The sequence below is a fragment of the Leuciscus leuciscus genome (assembly GCF_965113295.1).
Source record: "Leuciscus leuciscus genome assembly, chromosome: 25".
Taxonomy (NCBI): domain Eukaryota; kingdom Metazoa; phylum Chordata; class Actinopteri; order Cypriniformes; family Leuciscidae; genus Leuciscus; species Leuciscus leuciscus.
In genome coordinates, this window is record NC_138724.1 from 14,213,715 (window position 1) to 14,228,637 (window position 14,923).

The window sequence follows — 14,923 nt, forward strand, 5'->3', positions numbered from 1 at the left end:
TATATACATTTTATATATGTAGGCTATAATTTTTTTATATACTTTATATTATACATTGTTTCCATAACACATTGTTTAAAATGTAATAGTTTTATTGTTAAATGCCTAAACATACAAATGTATGTGAAACCCCATTGTACTTAATGGGATTGGTTATCCCAGCTGAGGACTTTTGGCCATATAGTGTATGCATGATATTTTCTGTGATCTGATTAAGAAAATTAATCTATTCAGTTTTTTTTTTTATAAGTTGAAATATTGTCTGTATATGAAAGCTGTATAATATTGGTCTGTGTTATTGAGATCAACTTCATTGCTTATCACACATAAAAACATAAACCATTCCAGACACATTTTCCGCTGAAGCAACAAATGCATTCTTTATTTTTGTTGTTGAAAAGTGAAACAGAAGAGCTCAGACAGCATTAAAGTTTCAACAGATCTGTAAAGTTTGGTGAGGAATTCTAGCAATGACGGCACTTTCAATACGCATGTGCTGCGGTGCAACAGCATAAAACTCAACTGAATCTTACGCAAACCAAGTAAAACATGCTGACTCTAACAAGAGACAGACAGAGTTCAACAGATAAATGACTCAATTTCACACAGCACGTCTTCACGCTTTCCATTTAAGGCAAACCATTTAAAATGTCTGCCAAGTGCCAATGTGTGTTATTGAAGTACGTTTTTTTTTCAGGTGATGGAAACATATTCATATTAGAGACTTAACAAATCAGCACAGCAGACATCCTGTGGGAACTTCTGCTTTGTTAAGGACATTTAAAACTGACTTAAGTGAATACAGCTGTAAAAATACAAACTAGCCAAATTACGCTCCCGCTTCAAGTCAATCTGTGATCGGGGGAGTAAAGAGCTTGAAAGTAGTTAATGTCACTGACAGCCTCGAATCGACCGGCTGCCTGATGGGTGAATTTGTTCTCCGGGATCGTCAGTGTCAAATCAAGCCAGTTTGCTCACAATGGCCTGGTTGAGAGAGTTCAGCTGATTGGTCCATCTGTCCAGAGCGGTGTATCTGGCTCCGCCTCTTTTCTGGTGATCGAGCTCCAACAGCTGATTGACCTGGTCAATTCTACCGTTGATTGTGCTGAAAGACGTACAACATCAGATTCATATACATTATATATATTTGTAATGAAAAAGTATTAAAAAAACATTTGTAAATAATTTTTTTTTTTAAAGATATAAAATTGGATTAAACTTACTTGTCTAAAATACACTGCACAAGCAAGCTTTCCACATCTGAAACATCAATATTCAATTCCTAAAGAAAAACAGGGACATGAAAGCATGTTATAATAATATAATATATTTACTAGAATATAATAACTAGAATATAATATAGATTTACCTTTGAAATAAATGGTATGTGTATCCTAGTGTAAGGCTTAATCAATTTGATGAGCACTTGCGTTCTTATGTTCCGTAACAATTCTGAAGGGAAAAGGAAAAATTCAAATATGACTCCAACATTTGATGTATGAGATTTATGAAATAAGTAGAATATGTATACAAGGAAGCCAAAAGCCTCCCAAACTGACCCTCAATATGTTCTCTGATGAAGGGGTCGTCCATTATGTTGCTGTGATTCGTCTTTAGGATTTTCTCAAACTCTGTGATGTCATTGTTTTGGTAGGAACTAGACAAATTATAAGCAATTAATACCATAAAATGAATCCATTCGGACCATGAGTTAAAATAGAAGAGGCCTGGATAAATGAGAAGTGGTATTGTGCACACTTACCTTACTAGGTTTGTCATTGCCAGGATTTCTGGATCATTCTTGTAAGGTTTTGCCTAGTCACAGAGCCACATAGAAAGAATGAGTTTTTTTGTTTTGTTATATTATAGACCACAAAATTTGACCTCCTATGACCAGGCCCAGATAGAATCTGCAGTGTTGTGCTTTTCTGCACTGATTCTGGGGGGAAATAAGTTGCTTTTCAAGTTGAAATGTTAAGTGAAACAGAGTCCAACATATTTATTGGTCGATGAAAGCAAATACACCAAAATATTTCATATATGAACATGCAATGATGAAGAATGTGTACTTTCTGATGGCCTTAGGCAGATTCCATGTGGGCCTGTGCATGACTGGCACCTCATCATACCTCTTGAGAATCAAATGGGTTGATTCCGGACTTCATCAGCATGTTGGCCAAGACCAGGTACTTCAGACAAGTGGTTCGTCTGGGGCTTCCAGACTCGTCATAGTTTTTGAACGCCTCGAAAAAGTCTGTATGCGCCTTCTCGAACTCGCCCTCCCTCAGGTGCATTTTACCTCCACATTCTAAAGAGAACAGGTCACAGGTCAAAGAAAATTAGTGGACTTTCCAATTGTACACCGTAAACAAAAGAAACTTTCCAGTTATACACAAAAAATAAAAAATAAATAAATAAATGGTTTCCAATTATTCACAAAAAAACAAAGCAAAACAAACAAACATGCTTATTATACACTAAAGTAAACTTTCCAATTGAACACAAAACAAAATCTTTCCAAATGAAAACAAAACAAACATTCCAATTGAACACAAAACAAAATCTTTCCAAATGAAAACAAAACAAACATTCCAATTGTACATAAAACAAAAACAATAATTATTTTTATACGCACAAACAAACAAACTCTCCAATTGTACACAAAACAAAAATACACAAAAAACAAAACAAAAATGTTATTATACAAAACCAAATAAATAAATAAAACAAACCCACTTTCAAATGGTACAAAATAAATAAAACTAAACTAATTATGCACAAAACAAAATGTTTTATGTCTTCATCTTAACAACTACATCTTTGATATTAAAATAGACTAAAATTGTGTAAAATACCTCTGATGACTCCCATGATGAGTGGGTGTGGGATGGCTGATTTAATGTGTAACGACTGCTCATAGAGGGCTTTCAGTTTCTTGTTGTTTTTCTGTGCCGTATACATCTGAATCTCCAAAGCATAGATCTCCAACAGCTGAGTGCCCTTCTTCAAGTCGTCCTCTCCGTCATCCGTCTAAATGAAGAACATCCATCAGTTCCAGAACAGCACATTTGACATTTAAAGACATTGACATTTTGGTTTTCTTATTTATGCGACACTGATCATTTAACTCTACCTGACATGACTGGTGCAATTGCCTGAGGATTTTCTGAAGCTTTCCAAACTCTTCTCTTTCCAGGTACAACTTTCCCAACTGCATGAAACAGAGGAGCGGAAAGTTAGCAGTATTCTTGAATTACACATCCTTTCTGCAGTTTGCTGGTCAATATTAAAAGGCCATAGCATTTTTATAGCATAGTTAAAAGCACAATTATTATCATAGTACTGTGTATATTATTGTTCCTGATACATAAGTGTATATCTGTAATATAAAACAGATCATTTAAATACACAATGCACAAACCTTGGTGTTAGTTTTAAACCAAAGTCTGTCATTTTTGGCATCTTTTAAAGCATCCAGTGTGGTCTCATAAAACTCCTGAAGCAAGTCCATCTGGAAAAAAAGAGAAATATTACTTTATTATCTTTAATAACATAATTAACTTAAATTTTTATATATAAAGTGTGTGTGTGAGTGTTTGTGTGTGTGTATGTGTGTGTATTAGGGTTGTCACGATATCAGTTTTTTAACACCACGGTTATCGTGGCCAAAAGAATTCGAGTGACGATATATTACGATATCTACAGAAACCTTTAAAAAAAAAACTATGTTATCAGTCAGATTTATCTTTAGTTTGATTAGTTTGTGTTTTTAACCAATGAATCACACCATTACATACAACATTTACAACAACTGAGACTCTGGCTTTCTCTGGCTTCTTTGACACTGCCTAAGAAATAGGAGACAGAAAGAGAAAATACTGTCAAGTTCAACAGTATTATAAAGAAGTTTTAAACACAACTAATAGCTTAACTTGTTAACTTGTGTCCCCATTTGGAACACAAATCCAAGAAATCGCACACCCAAATTAAAAATACATAGTCCATGAAGCCTTTGGACTTCAAACATTGTAGACTAATTTAAAAGAATTTACAGAGAAAAGAACATTTGGCAGATTGTTGTCATATTGCCAGAATTTATTAAATCAATGATAAAATTCTGATATTTATCGAACATTTTTAAGACGATGCTACGCGATTTCATTTCGAGGAGACTGGAATGCTAACCGTTTTTAGCGTACCACAGCGTCAAAATATGATTTATGAGAATAAATTCTGCTTTATGACAGATGGCAGCGTAAAGGTGCAATACCACCTCCTACTGTACTTTGGGATGTCAACCAGGTGCTGAACCTGGATTATTTACGTGTCATATAATCACGTGACGTGTGTACTACTCGTTTTAAATATTGATATCGATAAACACGATATCGATATTCTATGGTTTGAATATAGCGGTTATCGTCAATAACGGTATATCGCGACACCCCTAATATTTATTTATATATACACACACATATGTGTATATATATATATATATATATATATTACTGAACACAGGAGTTTAAAATGTATTAAATACCTGTTTGGAGGTTGAGATATAATCTAGAATAGAGTTGATGGATTTCTCAGAGTAATTTCTGGTGACAGCACTCCTGATATACGTCAAAAGCTGTTTGTACCGGTTCATCATTTCAGGAAAATTTGTCTGTAAAAATAAGAATTTAAAAAAACAAATCAAATGATCAGATTTGATAATTTTGTATTATTTTACAAATCTTACCTAATAATAAAATACATCTTATACAATATATTGTGCTACTATTGTTACACACCAATTTGAAGTTGATCTTAATCATCTGTTTCAGTGCTTTGAAGCCCCATTCTCCTTTCTCACCCTCCAGTTCCAGCACCTGCAAAACAGCAAATAGTGATTATTACATATTCAGCGTTACAGTACGGATGCAGACACTGACAGCGAAGCGTCTAACCTTCTGAAAGCTGCTCAGGGCTGCTTTAGGATCATCTTCTTTGAGGGCTTTAGAGTTGTAGTACTGATTCTCCAAATCAACATTGGGCTCAGAGTTGCTGTCCTCAGAGTATTCCTGAAGTAAAAGCAAACAAATGGTATGTGTAACGTTAATTACAGTCAAAGGATCATTTAATCATAAAGGATTTGCCTGAAAAAACATCTTGAAGGATATTGTACAGCTTAATGGTGAATGATTGTTATGATTATGACAACTGCGTGACAATAATGAACTGTACATCTATACATATATACGTAATCATCTATTTAACAACACACTGAAATTGGATATCATGCAGTTTCATAACTAGCAGCACATTAGCTATAATAATTTAGTCAACTTCACATGAGTCTGCAAGTTATCAATAGATACATAAGAGATTCAACATCAGGAATCGGGTTTGTAAATACATCGCAGTTCTTACGAAACTTCAAATAAACCAACTTAAAGAAGGCTGTCATATTTGTTGACTTGGTCTTTGCAGTATTAGCAAACTAGCCACCTGCTAAACAACACCATTGCGAAATTAAGTCCCTGCTAACAGGCTAAACAACATTTACTGATGTCGCTACATTTGCTTAGCATTGAATTACATGCATTTACAGTTGAGTTTATTTTAGACAGCCGTACCAAGTCATAATCCTCTTCATCATCGCACATGAAATCATCTTCCATGTCAGACATTTTGACCGGAGAGAGAGACTCTTACCCACAATGCTCGCCGGCAAGGCGTTATGACATCACGCCCCGCGTTCTGTACGGTGCGCGCGCAGCTCCGATTCCTTCCGAGTGTTTCCGAATCGAGTTTTCGGGATTCGTGCGAGTTTCTTCCGTGTTGTTTAGGTTTTAGACGCATGATTCCGGGTATAACAGTCAGCTGACGGCACTTGTACGGTGTCAGTCCACTCCTGCATTGTGTACTCACTGTAAAACAAAGATTATAAACAGCAAAATGGCCTCAATTCCACCGAAAATCAAGGTGCTGCTCAGTGGAAATGAGAGGTAAGTTGCGACTGTTCGGGACACTTCGTGCAGCTATTCGGAAAACTTCGATTGTGAATGAATGGAGTCAACTCGTCATGTCGATTTACATCCTATTTTTTAGTTTTAACTTTCATGTTTGTTTTTTTGTTTGTGTTAGACATACACTTTCCCCTCTTTTTGTTAGGTTGCAGAAACTGAAAGAGGCTTTTCATGGAAAATATGGACAAATGCCTCTCTTCTACGCTCGTGCTCCAGGGAGGGTGAATTTGATTGGTGGGTTGCAAGCAGTTTGTAAACATAACGAACACCGTCAGCACTGCATTTTATGTTTTATCATAAATCTTTATCATTTCCAGGTGAGCATATTGATTATTGTGGCTATGCTGTCCTTCCAATGGCAATAGAGCAGAATATTCTTGCTGCAGTTTCTGTCAGTGACTCCCAAACCATCCAGATGACCAACACTGACCCCAAATACAAGTGAGTAACAATGTTCTTTATCTTCTGTTCTTCACAATTTAATTGGTCACATTTTGTCAACAAATTGTTATTAATTCATTAATTCAATTACTCATTCGCTTATTCACTCACTCACTCACTTATTCACTGTCACTCATCCATTATTCACTCACTCATTCATTCATTATTTACTCATTTATTAATTAATTTGCTCACTTTCTCATTCATTCACTCATTTATTTATTTATTAATTCATTCATTTACTCACTTATTCATTAATTCACTTATTTATTCATTATTCACTCACTCATTTATTCATTAATCACTCTTATTAATTCATTAATTCACTCATTCAATTAATTAATTCACTCATGTATTATTCACTCACTCACTTATTAATTAATTCACTCACTCACTCACTCATTATTCACTCATTCATTCATTATTCACTCACTTATTAATTCATTTACTCACTCACTCACTCACTAATTCATTATTCACTCACTTATTAATTAATTAATTCACTCACTCATTATTCACTCATTCATTCATTATTCACTCACTTATTAATTAATTCACTCACTCACTCACTCTTCACTCATTCATTCATTATTCACTCACTTATTAATTAATTCACTCACTCACTCTTCACTCATTCATTCATTATTCACTCACTTATTAATTCATTTACTCACTCATTATTCACTCATTCATTCATTATTCACTCACTTATTAATTAATGCACTCACTCATTCATTATTAATATTCACTTACTCATTTATTAATTCATTTACTTACTCATTCACTTACTATTTATTCATTCACTCACTCATTTATTATTCACTCACTTATTATTTTACTCACTCATTCATGATTCACTCACTCATTCATTATTAATATTCACTTACTCATTAATTAATTTACTTATTCATTCACTTACTAATTCATTCATTCACTCATTTATTATTCACTCACTCACTTATTAATTCATTCACACACTCACTGATTCATTCATAATTCACTCACTCACTCACTTATTTCTTTCCTTCTTACAGGGATTTCACTGTGTCGGTTGATGGCATCACCATTGACAGAGAGGATCCTCAATGGTACTATTACTTCCTTTGTGGAGTGAGAGGAATCCAGGTGGGGTGTTTAATGACACACATAATGCATGTTTGCATTATGGCATTATAATCAGTAATTTGACCCTTGACCATGTGTATGCAGGAGCACTTGAGCTTGTCTTCATTGGCAGGGATGTGTTGTGTGGTAGACGGGACTATCCCGGCCAGCTCAGGGCTCTCCAGCTCCAGTGCCCTGGTGTGCTGTGCAGGTCTGGTCACCATGGAGGCCAATCAGAAGTCTCTTTCTAAGGTAGTCCTTAATGTAAATCCTCTAACCTGCATTACATACTGTACAACTGCTGCTTATCATAGATGCGCTCGCTTTGATTTCATTTCAGGTGACTCTCGCCGAGACGTGTGCCAAGTGTGAGCGTTATATTGGCACTGAGGGGGGAGGGATGGATCAGTCCATTTCTTTCCTGGCCGAGGAGGGAACAGTAAGCCACATGTATTTCATATTTGTTCTAACAATATACGTGGTATTTTTTTTATTTTTTTTGAAGGGTCAATGGTATGACGCTTTTTTTGTATGATCGTATCTAATTTTTTCAAAAATACATTAAAAATGCAATTCATACATGCAGTGATCGAATATATCTTTTTTATATGATGTACATGTTCAAATTCATCAAATTAATTTAGATATTTTTGTGGGGAATAGTAAAGTTGCATCTTGAAATTATAATGAAGACAAAATGCATCATTAAAACGATTTTTTAAGCTGTTACTTGTTAAAAATGTCATATAGTACAACGACCCAAATAACATGCCATTTATAAATGAAAAATTCATGATATTTGTATAAAAATTATGTTTTACTTTGAAAAATATATATTTAAAGTAATGTTTGCTATGTGTTACATGTATTCAAGGTTTAAGGAACATTTTTATTTTATTTTATTACTTTTGGTTACACCACATGACATTTTTCTTTTCTTTTTTGTGAATTATTTTTTTTTTTACCATATAAAACCAACATGAATACAAAGAGTACATTTCTAAGGCACATGTGTTTTAATATAGGATTTTAAAAGATTTGTTTTCTTATTTGTTATTGACCCATTGACATTTTTAACACTATGCATCTACATTACAAATATGTTTATGAGGATTTAGCTTGATGTGACTTTTTTCCCTCAAGGCAAAGCTGATCGAGTTTAACCCACTGCGAGCCACAGACGTGAGGTTGCCCGACGGGGCGTTCTTTGTGATCGCCAACTGTTGTGTGGAGATGAACAAGGCGGCCTCGTCTCACTTCAACATGAGGGTGGTGGAGTGCCGCATTGCCACAAAGGTCTGAACGTCAGGGATGCTTCTAGAATGATAGTTTAATCTTTGTAATATACGATTTTCTTTGCAAGTTCACCAAAAAAGTACACTACAGTTTAAAAGTCTCTTCTGCTCAACAAGGCTGCATTTCTTTGATCGGATATACAGTAAAAATGAAAAGTAATATTGTGAAATATAATTACAATTTAAAATAATTGTTTTCTATTGTAATATGTTTTAAAATGCAATTTATTCCTGTGATCAAATCTGAATTTTTAGCATCATCATTACTCCAGTCTTCAGTGTCACATGATCCTTCAGAAATCATTCTAATATGATGATTTGCTGCTCAAGAAACATTTATTATTATTATCAATGTTGAAAACAGATGTGCTGCTAAACATTTTTTTGTTTTTGTTTTTTGGAAACTGATAATTTTTTTAAAGTCTTTGTGACATAAATGTCTTTACTGTATCTTTTTTTTTATCAATTTAATGCACCCTTTCTGATCCCAAACGGTTGAATAGTCGTGTATATATTCTGTAGTTTTAATCATAATAGTGAACACTTGGGATGTTTGGTTATAAGACCCCAGTGGTGAATTTAAAAGTAGCTCAAAGACTGAGTACATTTAACATTATTTTACAGTAGGTGGTGCTGCAACCAAATATATGTGGTATTTTAACCCCTTAAGTGTCACTTGCCACTTGCCCATTTAGAACAATAATATCTTAGTAAAAACCTAAAGTAATATTGACAAACTATATATCATTTGAAAGCTTACAATCTCTAGTTTTCATATTTGGTGTCTGTTTTTTAAAATAAATTACAGAGGAGCAGTAATTGATCAATTTGCAATAAGAATATTCATTAGGCGTGTTTAAGCCTTTATTTTGAAATAGAAATAAACATGAAAAATCATGAAAGATTGGTAGAAACCTCAGTTTGTTTTCATGCCAAGAGTTCAAAAGATAACACCAATTAAATTTTATGAGAAAAAAAGGTCTGAAAATGTTTTGAATATAAAGAAAAATATTATGGATTCTCTATTTGTGATGCGGCAGTGAGCTATAACGCACATATGTGCTCTTTTTATGTTTATTAGAGGTTGAAATCAAATCAAATACTGCCAAAACACCCATACTATTTCTGAATAGGATGTATACTTCATAAATTGTATGAAATTATGGAAATACATGGTTCAGATCACTCAAAACATATATGAAAATGGAGGCGCCCTTATATGGTCAGTAAGGAAGCTGGCTGTCCATCTAGTGAAAAAGTTTGGTACTGCGCCCAAATAAAATATTACTGAAAGCTCATTGTTTGAGATATCAACCTAAAATTTGGAACACAACTTGTTTAGATTTTTGGCTTCAATTTTCTAGCAGTTTTAGAGTAAAATGTATTTTGTAATATATATATTTTATATAAAATATAAATAATTATATTTTTTTACATTGTACATTTTCATAAACTCAAACTTCTATAACTTTTTTCTGTTTCACTGTCATAATTTATTTCACTTCTACAATAATCTGGCAGATGTCTTCTTTAAAACAAGACCAACCATATGTCTATATTCCAAAGCATTCTTGAATTACAACCATTTAAGTTTGTATAGTGATTTTTTTTTGTCTATGCTAAAAAAAGGGGGAGGTGACAGTCAAAGGGTTAAAGGCAAAAATAAGAATTTATATTTGTTAATCTGCAGTATTTGAGATGATTTTTGAAATTTGTTGAAATTGACCCCAAAATTGGCACCAGATTTAAATCTATAGATCTATAACTCCAGAAGCAGTTATTAATCTTTAGTGATTGGCCAAAGTTTCCCCAAAGTTTTTCTAGTTCCCATCCTAATTTCCGACGTTTGCTTGAGTATATTGATGGTATAAGGTGTGTGTGTGTGCAGATGCTGGCTAAAGCGCGAGGTGTGGACTGGCAGCGTCTGCTGAAGCTGGGGGATCTGCAGAAGGAGCTGCAGGTGAGTCTGGAGGAGATGCTGGAGCTGGTGGAAGAGGTGCTTCACCCCGAGCCGTACAGCAGAGAGGAGATCTGCAGGACTCTGGGTATCAGAGAAGAACAGCTCGGGCAAAACATCCTCAGCGCCAACACACAACATGGTGAGACAATAGGAGGAGCTCAAAATCTGCTCTTACTGGGAGAATAATCATACATTTTCTGGTAATGCTTTTGCAAAACATTTACATATATTGCTTCTATAGATATGATCCACTCCAAATGAGTAGTTTTATATTTCACCGCCGTTTTTAATTTGTCATTCACAATGCTTCATGGGATTGTAGTTCTTTCCCTCTTCAAAGCCTTTAAGTAACAGTCTTGTTGTCTGAATGCTTTTTCGGTAACACTTTACAATAAGGTTCATTAATGTATTAACTAACACAAACTAACCATGAGCAACACATTTGTTACTGTATTTGTTAATCTTTGTTAATACAAATACAGCTGTTCATTGTTTGTTCACAGTGCGTTAACTAATGTTAACAAGATTATATTATATTAACATTAAAGATTAATAAATGCTGTATACATGCAGTTCATTATTAGTTCATGTTTACAAATGTAGTTAACTAATGTTAACTAACAAACCTTATTGTAAAGTGTTACCAATGTTATATATTATTGCTGAGACAAATTGTAATTTTGCTCTACATCCTCTTCTGTTTGTTCCTCAGCGACTCAGTTTAAACTGTACCAGCGTGCCAGACACGTGTACGGCGAGGCTGCCCGCGTCCTGCAGTTTAAGGCCGTGTGCGACTCTTCCCCTGCCGACGCCGTCGCTCAGCTGGGCGACCTGATGAACCGAAGCCACGCCAGCTGCAGAGACCTGTACGAGTGCAGCTGCCCGGAGCTGGACCAGCTGGTGGACATCTGTCTGTGAGTGAGAGTCGTGTCATATCACACATTATATACTTACAGTGGAAAACATGCAGTGGGAAAATACATTGGGGGTTTTTCTTTTCACAAACACTACAGGTCAAAAGTTTGGCATTTTTCTTTTTTATGTTTTTGAAAGTCTCTTCTGCTCACCAGAGATGCATTTATTTTAGCAAAAATAAAACAGTAATATTGTGAAATATTATTACAATTTAAAACAACTATTTTCTATTTGACTACATTTTAAAATGTAATTTATTCCTGTGATGCAAAGCTGCCATTACTGTTTAAATAGATAATTAAACCTTGATACAATATCATTAAAATATAAATATTTTCTTTCTTTTGAACTTTCTATTCATCCAAGAATCCTTAAAAACAATGTATTATGTTTTCCACAAAAATATGAAGCAGCACAACTGTTTTAAACACTGATAATAATATTAAGAAATGTTTCTTGAGCAGCAAATCATCATATTAGACTGATTTCTGAAGGATCATGTGACACTGAAGACTGGAGGAATGATGCTGAAAATTCAGCTTTTATCACAGGAATAAATTACATTTAAAATATTTTAAAACAGTTTTTGTATGGAATCATTTTATTATACTTTTTTTTATTATTATTATTTATTTTTTTAAAACAAATTTTACTGTACTTTTAATCAAATAAATGTATCTTTGGTACATTATCATTAAAATCTTAATGAATCTGAGTCACTTTTGACTTGAAGTGTATTTCTAATGAATTGTAGTTTTAGTGAAACCTCTCCCTCTGTTCACAGGCAGGCGGGCGCCGTGGGGTCGAGGCTGACCGGAGCTGGATGGGGAGGTTGCACAGTTTCCATGGTACCCGGGGAAAAGATAGATTCTTTTCTCCGAACCGTGAGTGCGCGTTATTACATGCCTGACGCCCTTCGATCCGCTCTGGAAAAGCAGAGTTTGTTCGTGACAAAGCCAGGAGGAGGGGCGGCAATATTCATAGAGGAATGAAAAGTAGCAGGGCTATTTTCTCGCATTTTAGCCACACAATCAAGCCTGTGGCCTCAGAAATAGGAGGTGTTGCGTGTAATGGCAAATCTGATAAAAGGGAAACTGGCTTTATAAACTCTGAATGGGCATTTTCACTCTGTACGTTTCGAAAGAATGAAGAAATCAGTGATCATTTTATACCCAGTTCGAGGTTGTCAAGTGTTGCTCTATACATTCCTACTTTGAAAGCGTTCAAGGTCAATATTCAACATTCAATAAAAACATTTCAATGTTTCCAAGCCTCATCATTTACTTTTTTCATTTAATAATAAACATGTCATTAGTGGCGTTTACTACGGTTAGCAATAAACATCACTATTACTGTTGCTCATGCTTGCGTTTAATATTGTGTAAGTATTACACTTAAGGTGCTTTTAGACTTACCTTTAGACACATACTGCATCATAGCAACCACCTAGCAACCCCCTGGCAACCACTCAACACCTTGGCAACAACCCACAGCACTCGAGTAAAAAACTCTAGTAAAACAATTGTTATATGAAACATGAAGGCAAAGCATCCATTTTTAAATAAATTAAACAATGGCCATTTAATGCATATAATATAAAAAATTACAATGAATTGTATAAAAATCCATGCATTTAAATAAAACCAATAAACAATCTGCATGGTCTTCGTTGACAAAATTGCACAGCAGAAAAATCGTATACATTCGTCATATATATATATTTAACATAACATTAAAATAACGTCAACTGTACACTCATAAAAAGGAAATGTTGCACGACGCCCCTCGTCAAATAAATTATTTTAGAAAATATTATCTACGTTAAAGTAGGCAATGAGGGCAATGAACAGCTAATGTGCCTTTGATACATTCAGAGAAAGCAAACAATGCCGTCACGTTTCAAACGACAAACAGAACTGAACGTACTTCCTTTGATGAAAGGAAAACAAAAAGGCACAAAAATTCCTTCTGTAAAGGATCGTTTGAAAGAAATGCCCACTTTAGACCTTTGTAGTAGATAGATGTGGAATTCTAGAAGTTTAATCGTGTAAATGCTTCAGTCTATCGCTTGATGGAAGGCACGACTCAATAAAACTCAGTTCGCTGAGCTGCATGCAAAAGCACTAACTATGGACTAAGTGTGGAATGGTTTTACACTTCCTTTTTTATAAAAAAAATCTTTTAAAACTCATTCAATTGTTGAAAAAGCTCGAGTTACGTAAGATTTACAGCCAGTGCTTTTTCTCTGAGGCATTGGTTTCGCACATTCCTTATTGTTAGTACTCGTCCAGTAGCACGACTCATTTGGGTGTGCTTTAGTAAACTGAGGGTAAAGAAGCAACTTCCAGGTCTTTAAACATAATCCACTGCAGATGCTTGTGTCTGTATTTATATTAACAAAACAAGAGGTCATTTTGTTGAACGTAAACTCGTGTTTAAAATTGTGCGGGTTATAGACCTCGTGGATTTAACGTTTCCTAAAACATTCGCAAATGCATAAAGGGAAGTTCTAAGAACTCGAAATACAAAAACGGTGAGAATACAAAATTAATCTGAGGTTCGTTGTCAGAGTCACTGAACGGGTGCCTCGTGAGACGGCAACAGATTCGCATGAGAGCGAGAATTAGGTGAAGGAAATTAGGTTTCTGTGCTTCATTGTGCTGGCTCTTTGGAGTCTCCTGTGCATGTGTGGCCGTGCCCACGGGCATCTCTGGGAGCCCAGAGTGTGTCTGCCCAAAATCCATTATATTTTCTCACATTAAAGACGTGCACTATTTCCTCTTCCTTCAGTGAAGAAAGCAAAAACAGCCCTTTATCTGGCCTCCAAGTCTTCCACCATTACCTCTTGATTTTGGCCACTTTCCCTCCTAAATCTAGAGGTTGTTGAGGTGGTGTCTTTCGCACTGGTGGTGTTTTTCACCAGGTTGGTGTCCGCAGGGCCTCTCAACGGTGAGGAGAGTGGACACGTGGAAGTAGAGGATGTTGGTACCTTCATGTTCTTGCCGGAGGTGATGAGTTCTCCGTATCCCTGCTGGTGGGCGAAAGCGTACGCCGAGCGCCGAGAACTCGTCCGGCGGACTCTCCTGAGGTTCTGCTCTTGAGGACCCTGCCGCCTAGTGGCCTGCTGAAGTAAACGCACCTGCGGGAGGGCAAACGGGTTTGGGGTCAGTAAGATTTTCTCAAGAAATTAATACTTT

General features: G+C 35.3%; 3 protein-coding genes across 9 annotated transcripts in view; 1 reads left to right on the forward strand and 2 right to left on the reverse strand.

The window, feature by feature from the left end:
* Positions 1-353: 353 nt before the first annotated feature.
* cops2 (COP9 signalosome subunit 2) lies at positions 354-5,730 on the reverse strand. Of its 2 annotated transcripts, XM_082159029.1 has the most exons (14): positions 5,619-5,730; positions 4,950-5,063; positions 4,794-4,871; positions 4,541-4,666; positions 3,798-3,848; positions 3,422-3,511; positions 3,134-3,211; positions 2,856-3,030; positions 2,130-2,308; positions 1,763-1,815; positions 1,560-1,657; positions 1,370-1,452; positions 1,224-1,282; positions 354-1,105 (listed from the first exon to the last, which is right to left on the reverse strand). In XM_082159029.1, exons 1-14 carry the CDS (start codon positions 5,670-5,672, stop codon positions 961-963), a joined length of 1,383 nt encoding a protein of 460 aa, XP_082015155.1. In that variant the 5' UTR covers positions 5,673-5,730; the 3' UTR covers positions 354-960. The 2 variants fall into 2 exon arrangements, with proteins under 2 accessions (XP_082015155.1, XP_082015156.1); XM_082159030.1 differs by lacking the exon at positions 3,798-3,848.
* Positions 5,731-5,801: 71 nt separating this feature from the next.
* galk2 (galactokinase 2) lies at positions 5,802-12,991 on the forward strand. 2 transcript variants are annotated; one of them, XM_082159027.1, is made up of 10 exons: positions 5,802-5,990; positions 6,130-6,245; positions 6,329-6,452; positions 7,487-7,577; positions 7,662-7,808; positions 7,897-7,995; positions 8,700-8,852; positions 10,740-10,950; positions 11,524-11,725; positions 12,511-12,991. In XM_082159027.1, exons 1-10 carry the CDS (start codon positions 5,941-5,943, stop codon positions 12,716-12,718), a joined length of 1,401 nt encoding a protein of 466 aa, XP_082015153.1. In that variant the 5' UTR covers positions 5,802-5,940; the 3' UTR covers positions 12,719-12,991. The 2 variants fall into 2 exon arrangements, with proteins under 2 accessions (XP_082015153.1, XP_082015154.1); XM_082159028.1 differs by having other exon boundaries at positions 5,805-5,990; positions 6,157-6,245.
* Positions 12,992-13,276: 285 nt separating this feature from the next.
* Positions 13,277-14,923, reverse strand: part of atp8b4 (ATPase phospholipid transporting 8B4) — a 38,719-nt gene continuing 37,072 nt past the window's right edge. For all 5 annotated transcript variants that reach the window (XM_082159013.1, XM_082159016.1, XM_082159017.1 and 2 more), the window contains one exon: positions 13,277-14,865. In XM_082159013.1, coding sequence (XP_082015139.1) covers positions 14,539-14,865 — 327 coding nt within the window. In that variant the 3' untranslated portion in view covers positions 13,277-14,538. The remainder of the gene's footprint in view (positions 14,866-14,923) is intronic.

Excerpts from the sequence above, each read along its gene's own strand:
- galk2 (XM_082159027.1), top strand. The coding sequence starts at position 5,941 with ATGGCCTCAATTCCACCGAAAATCAAGGTGCTGCTCAGTGGAAATGAG. Across the intron at positions 6,246-6,328 it reads AGGGAGGGTGAATTTGATTG|GTGAGCATATTGATTATTGT; the intron begins GTGGGTTGCAAG and ends TATCATTTCCAG. Across the intron at positions 7,996-8,699 it reads TCCTGGCCGAGGAGGGAACA|GCAAAGCTGATCGAGTTTAA; the intron begins GTAAGCCACATG and ends TTTTCCCTCAAG.
- cops2 (XM_082159029.1), bottom strand. The coding sequence starts at position 5,672 with ATGTCTGACATGGAAGATGATTTCATGTGCGATGATGAAGAGGATTAT. Across the intron at positions 4,872-4,949 it reads CCCTGAGCAGCTTTCAGAAG|GTGCTGGAACTGGAGGGTGA; the intron begins GTTAGACGCTTC and ends GCTGTTTTGCAG. Across the intron at positions 1,283-1,369 it reads ACATACCATTTATTTCAAAG|GAATTGAATATTGATGTTTC; the intron begins GTAAATCTATAT and ends GTTTTTCTTTAG.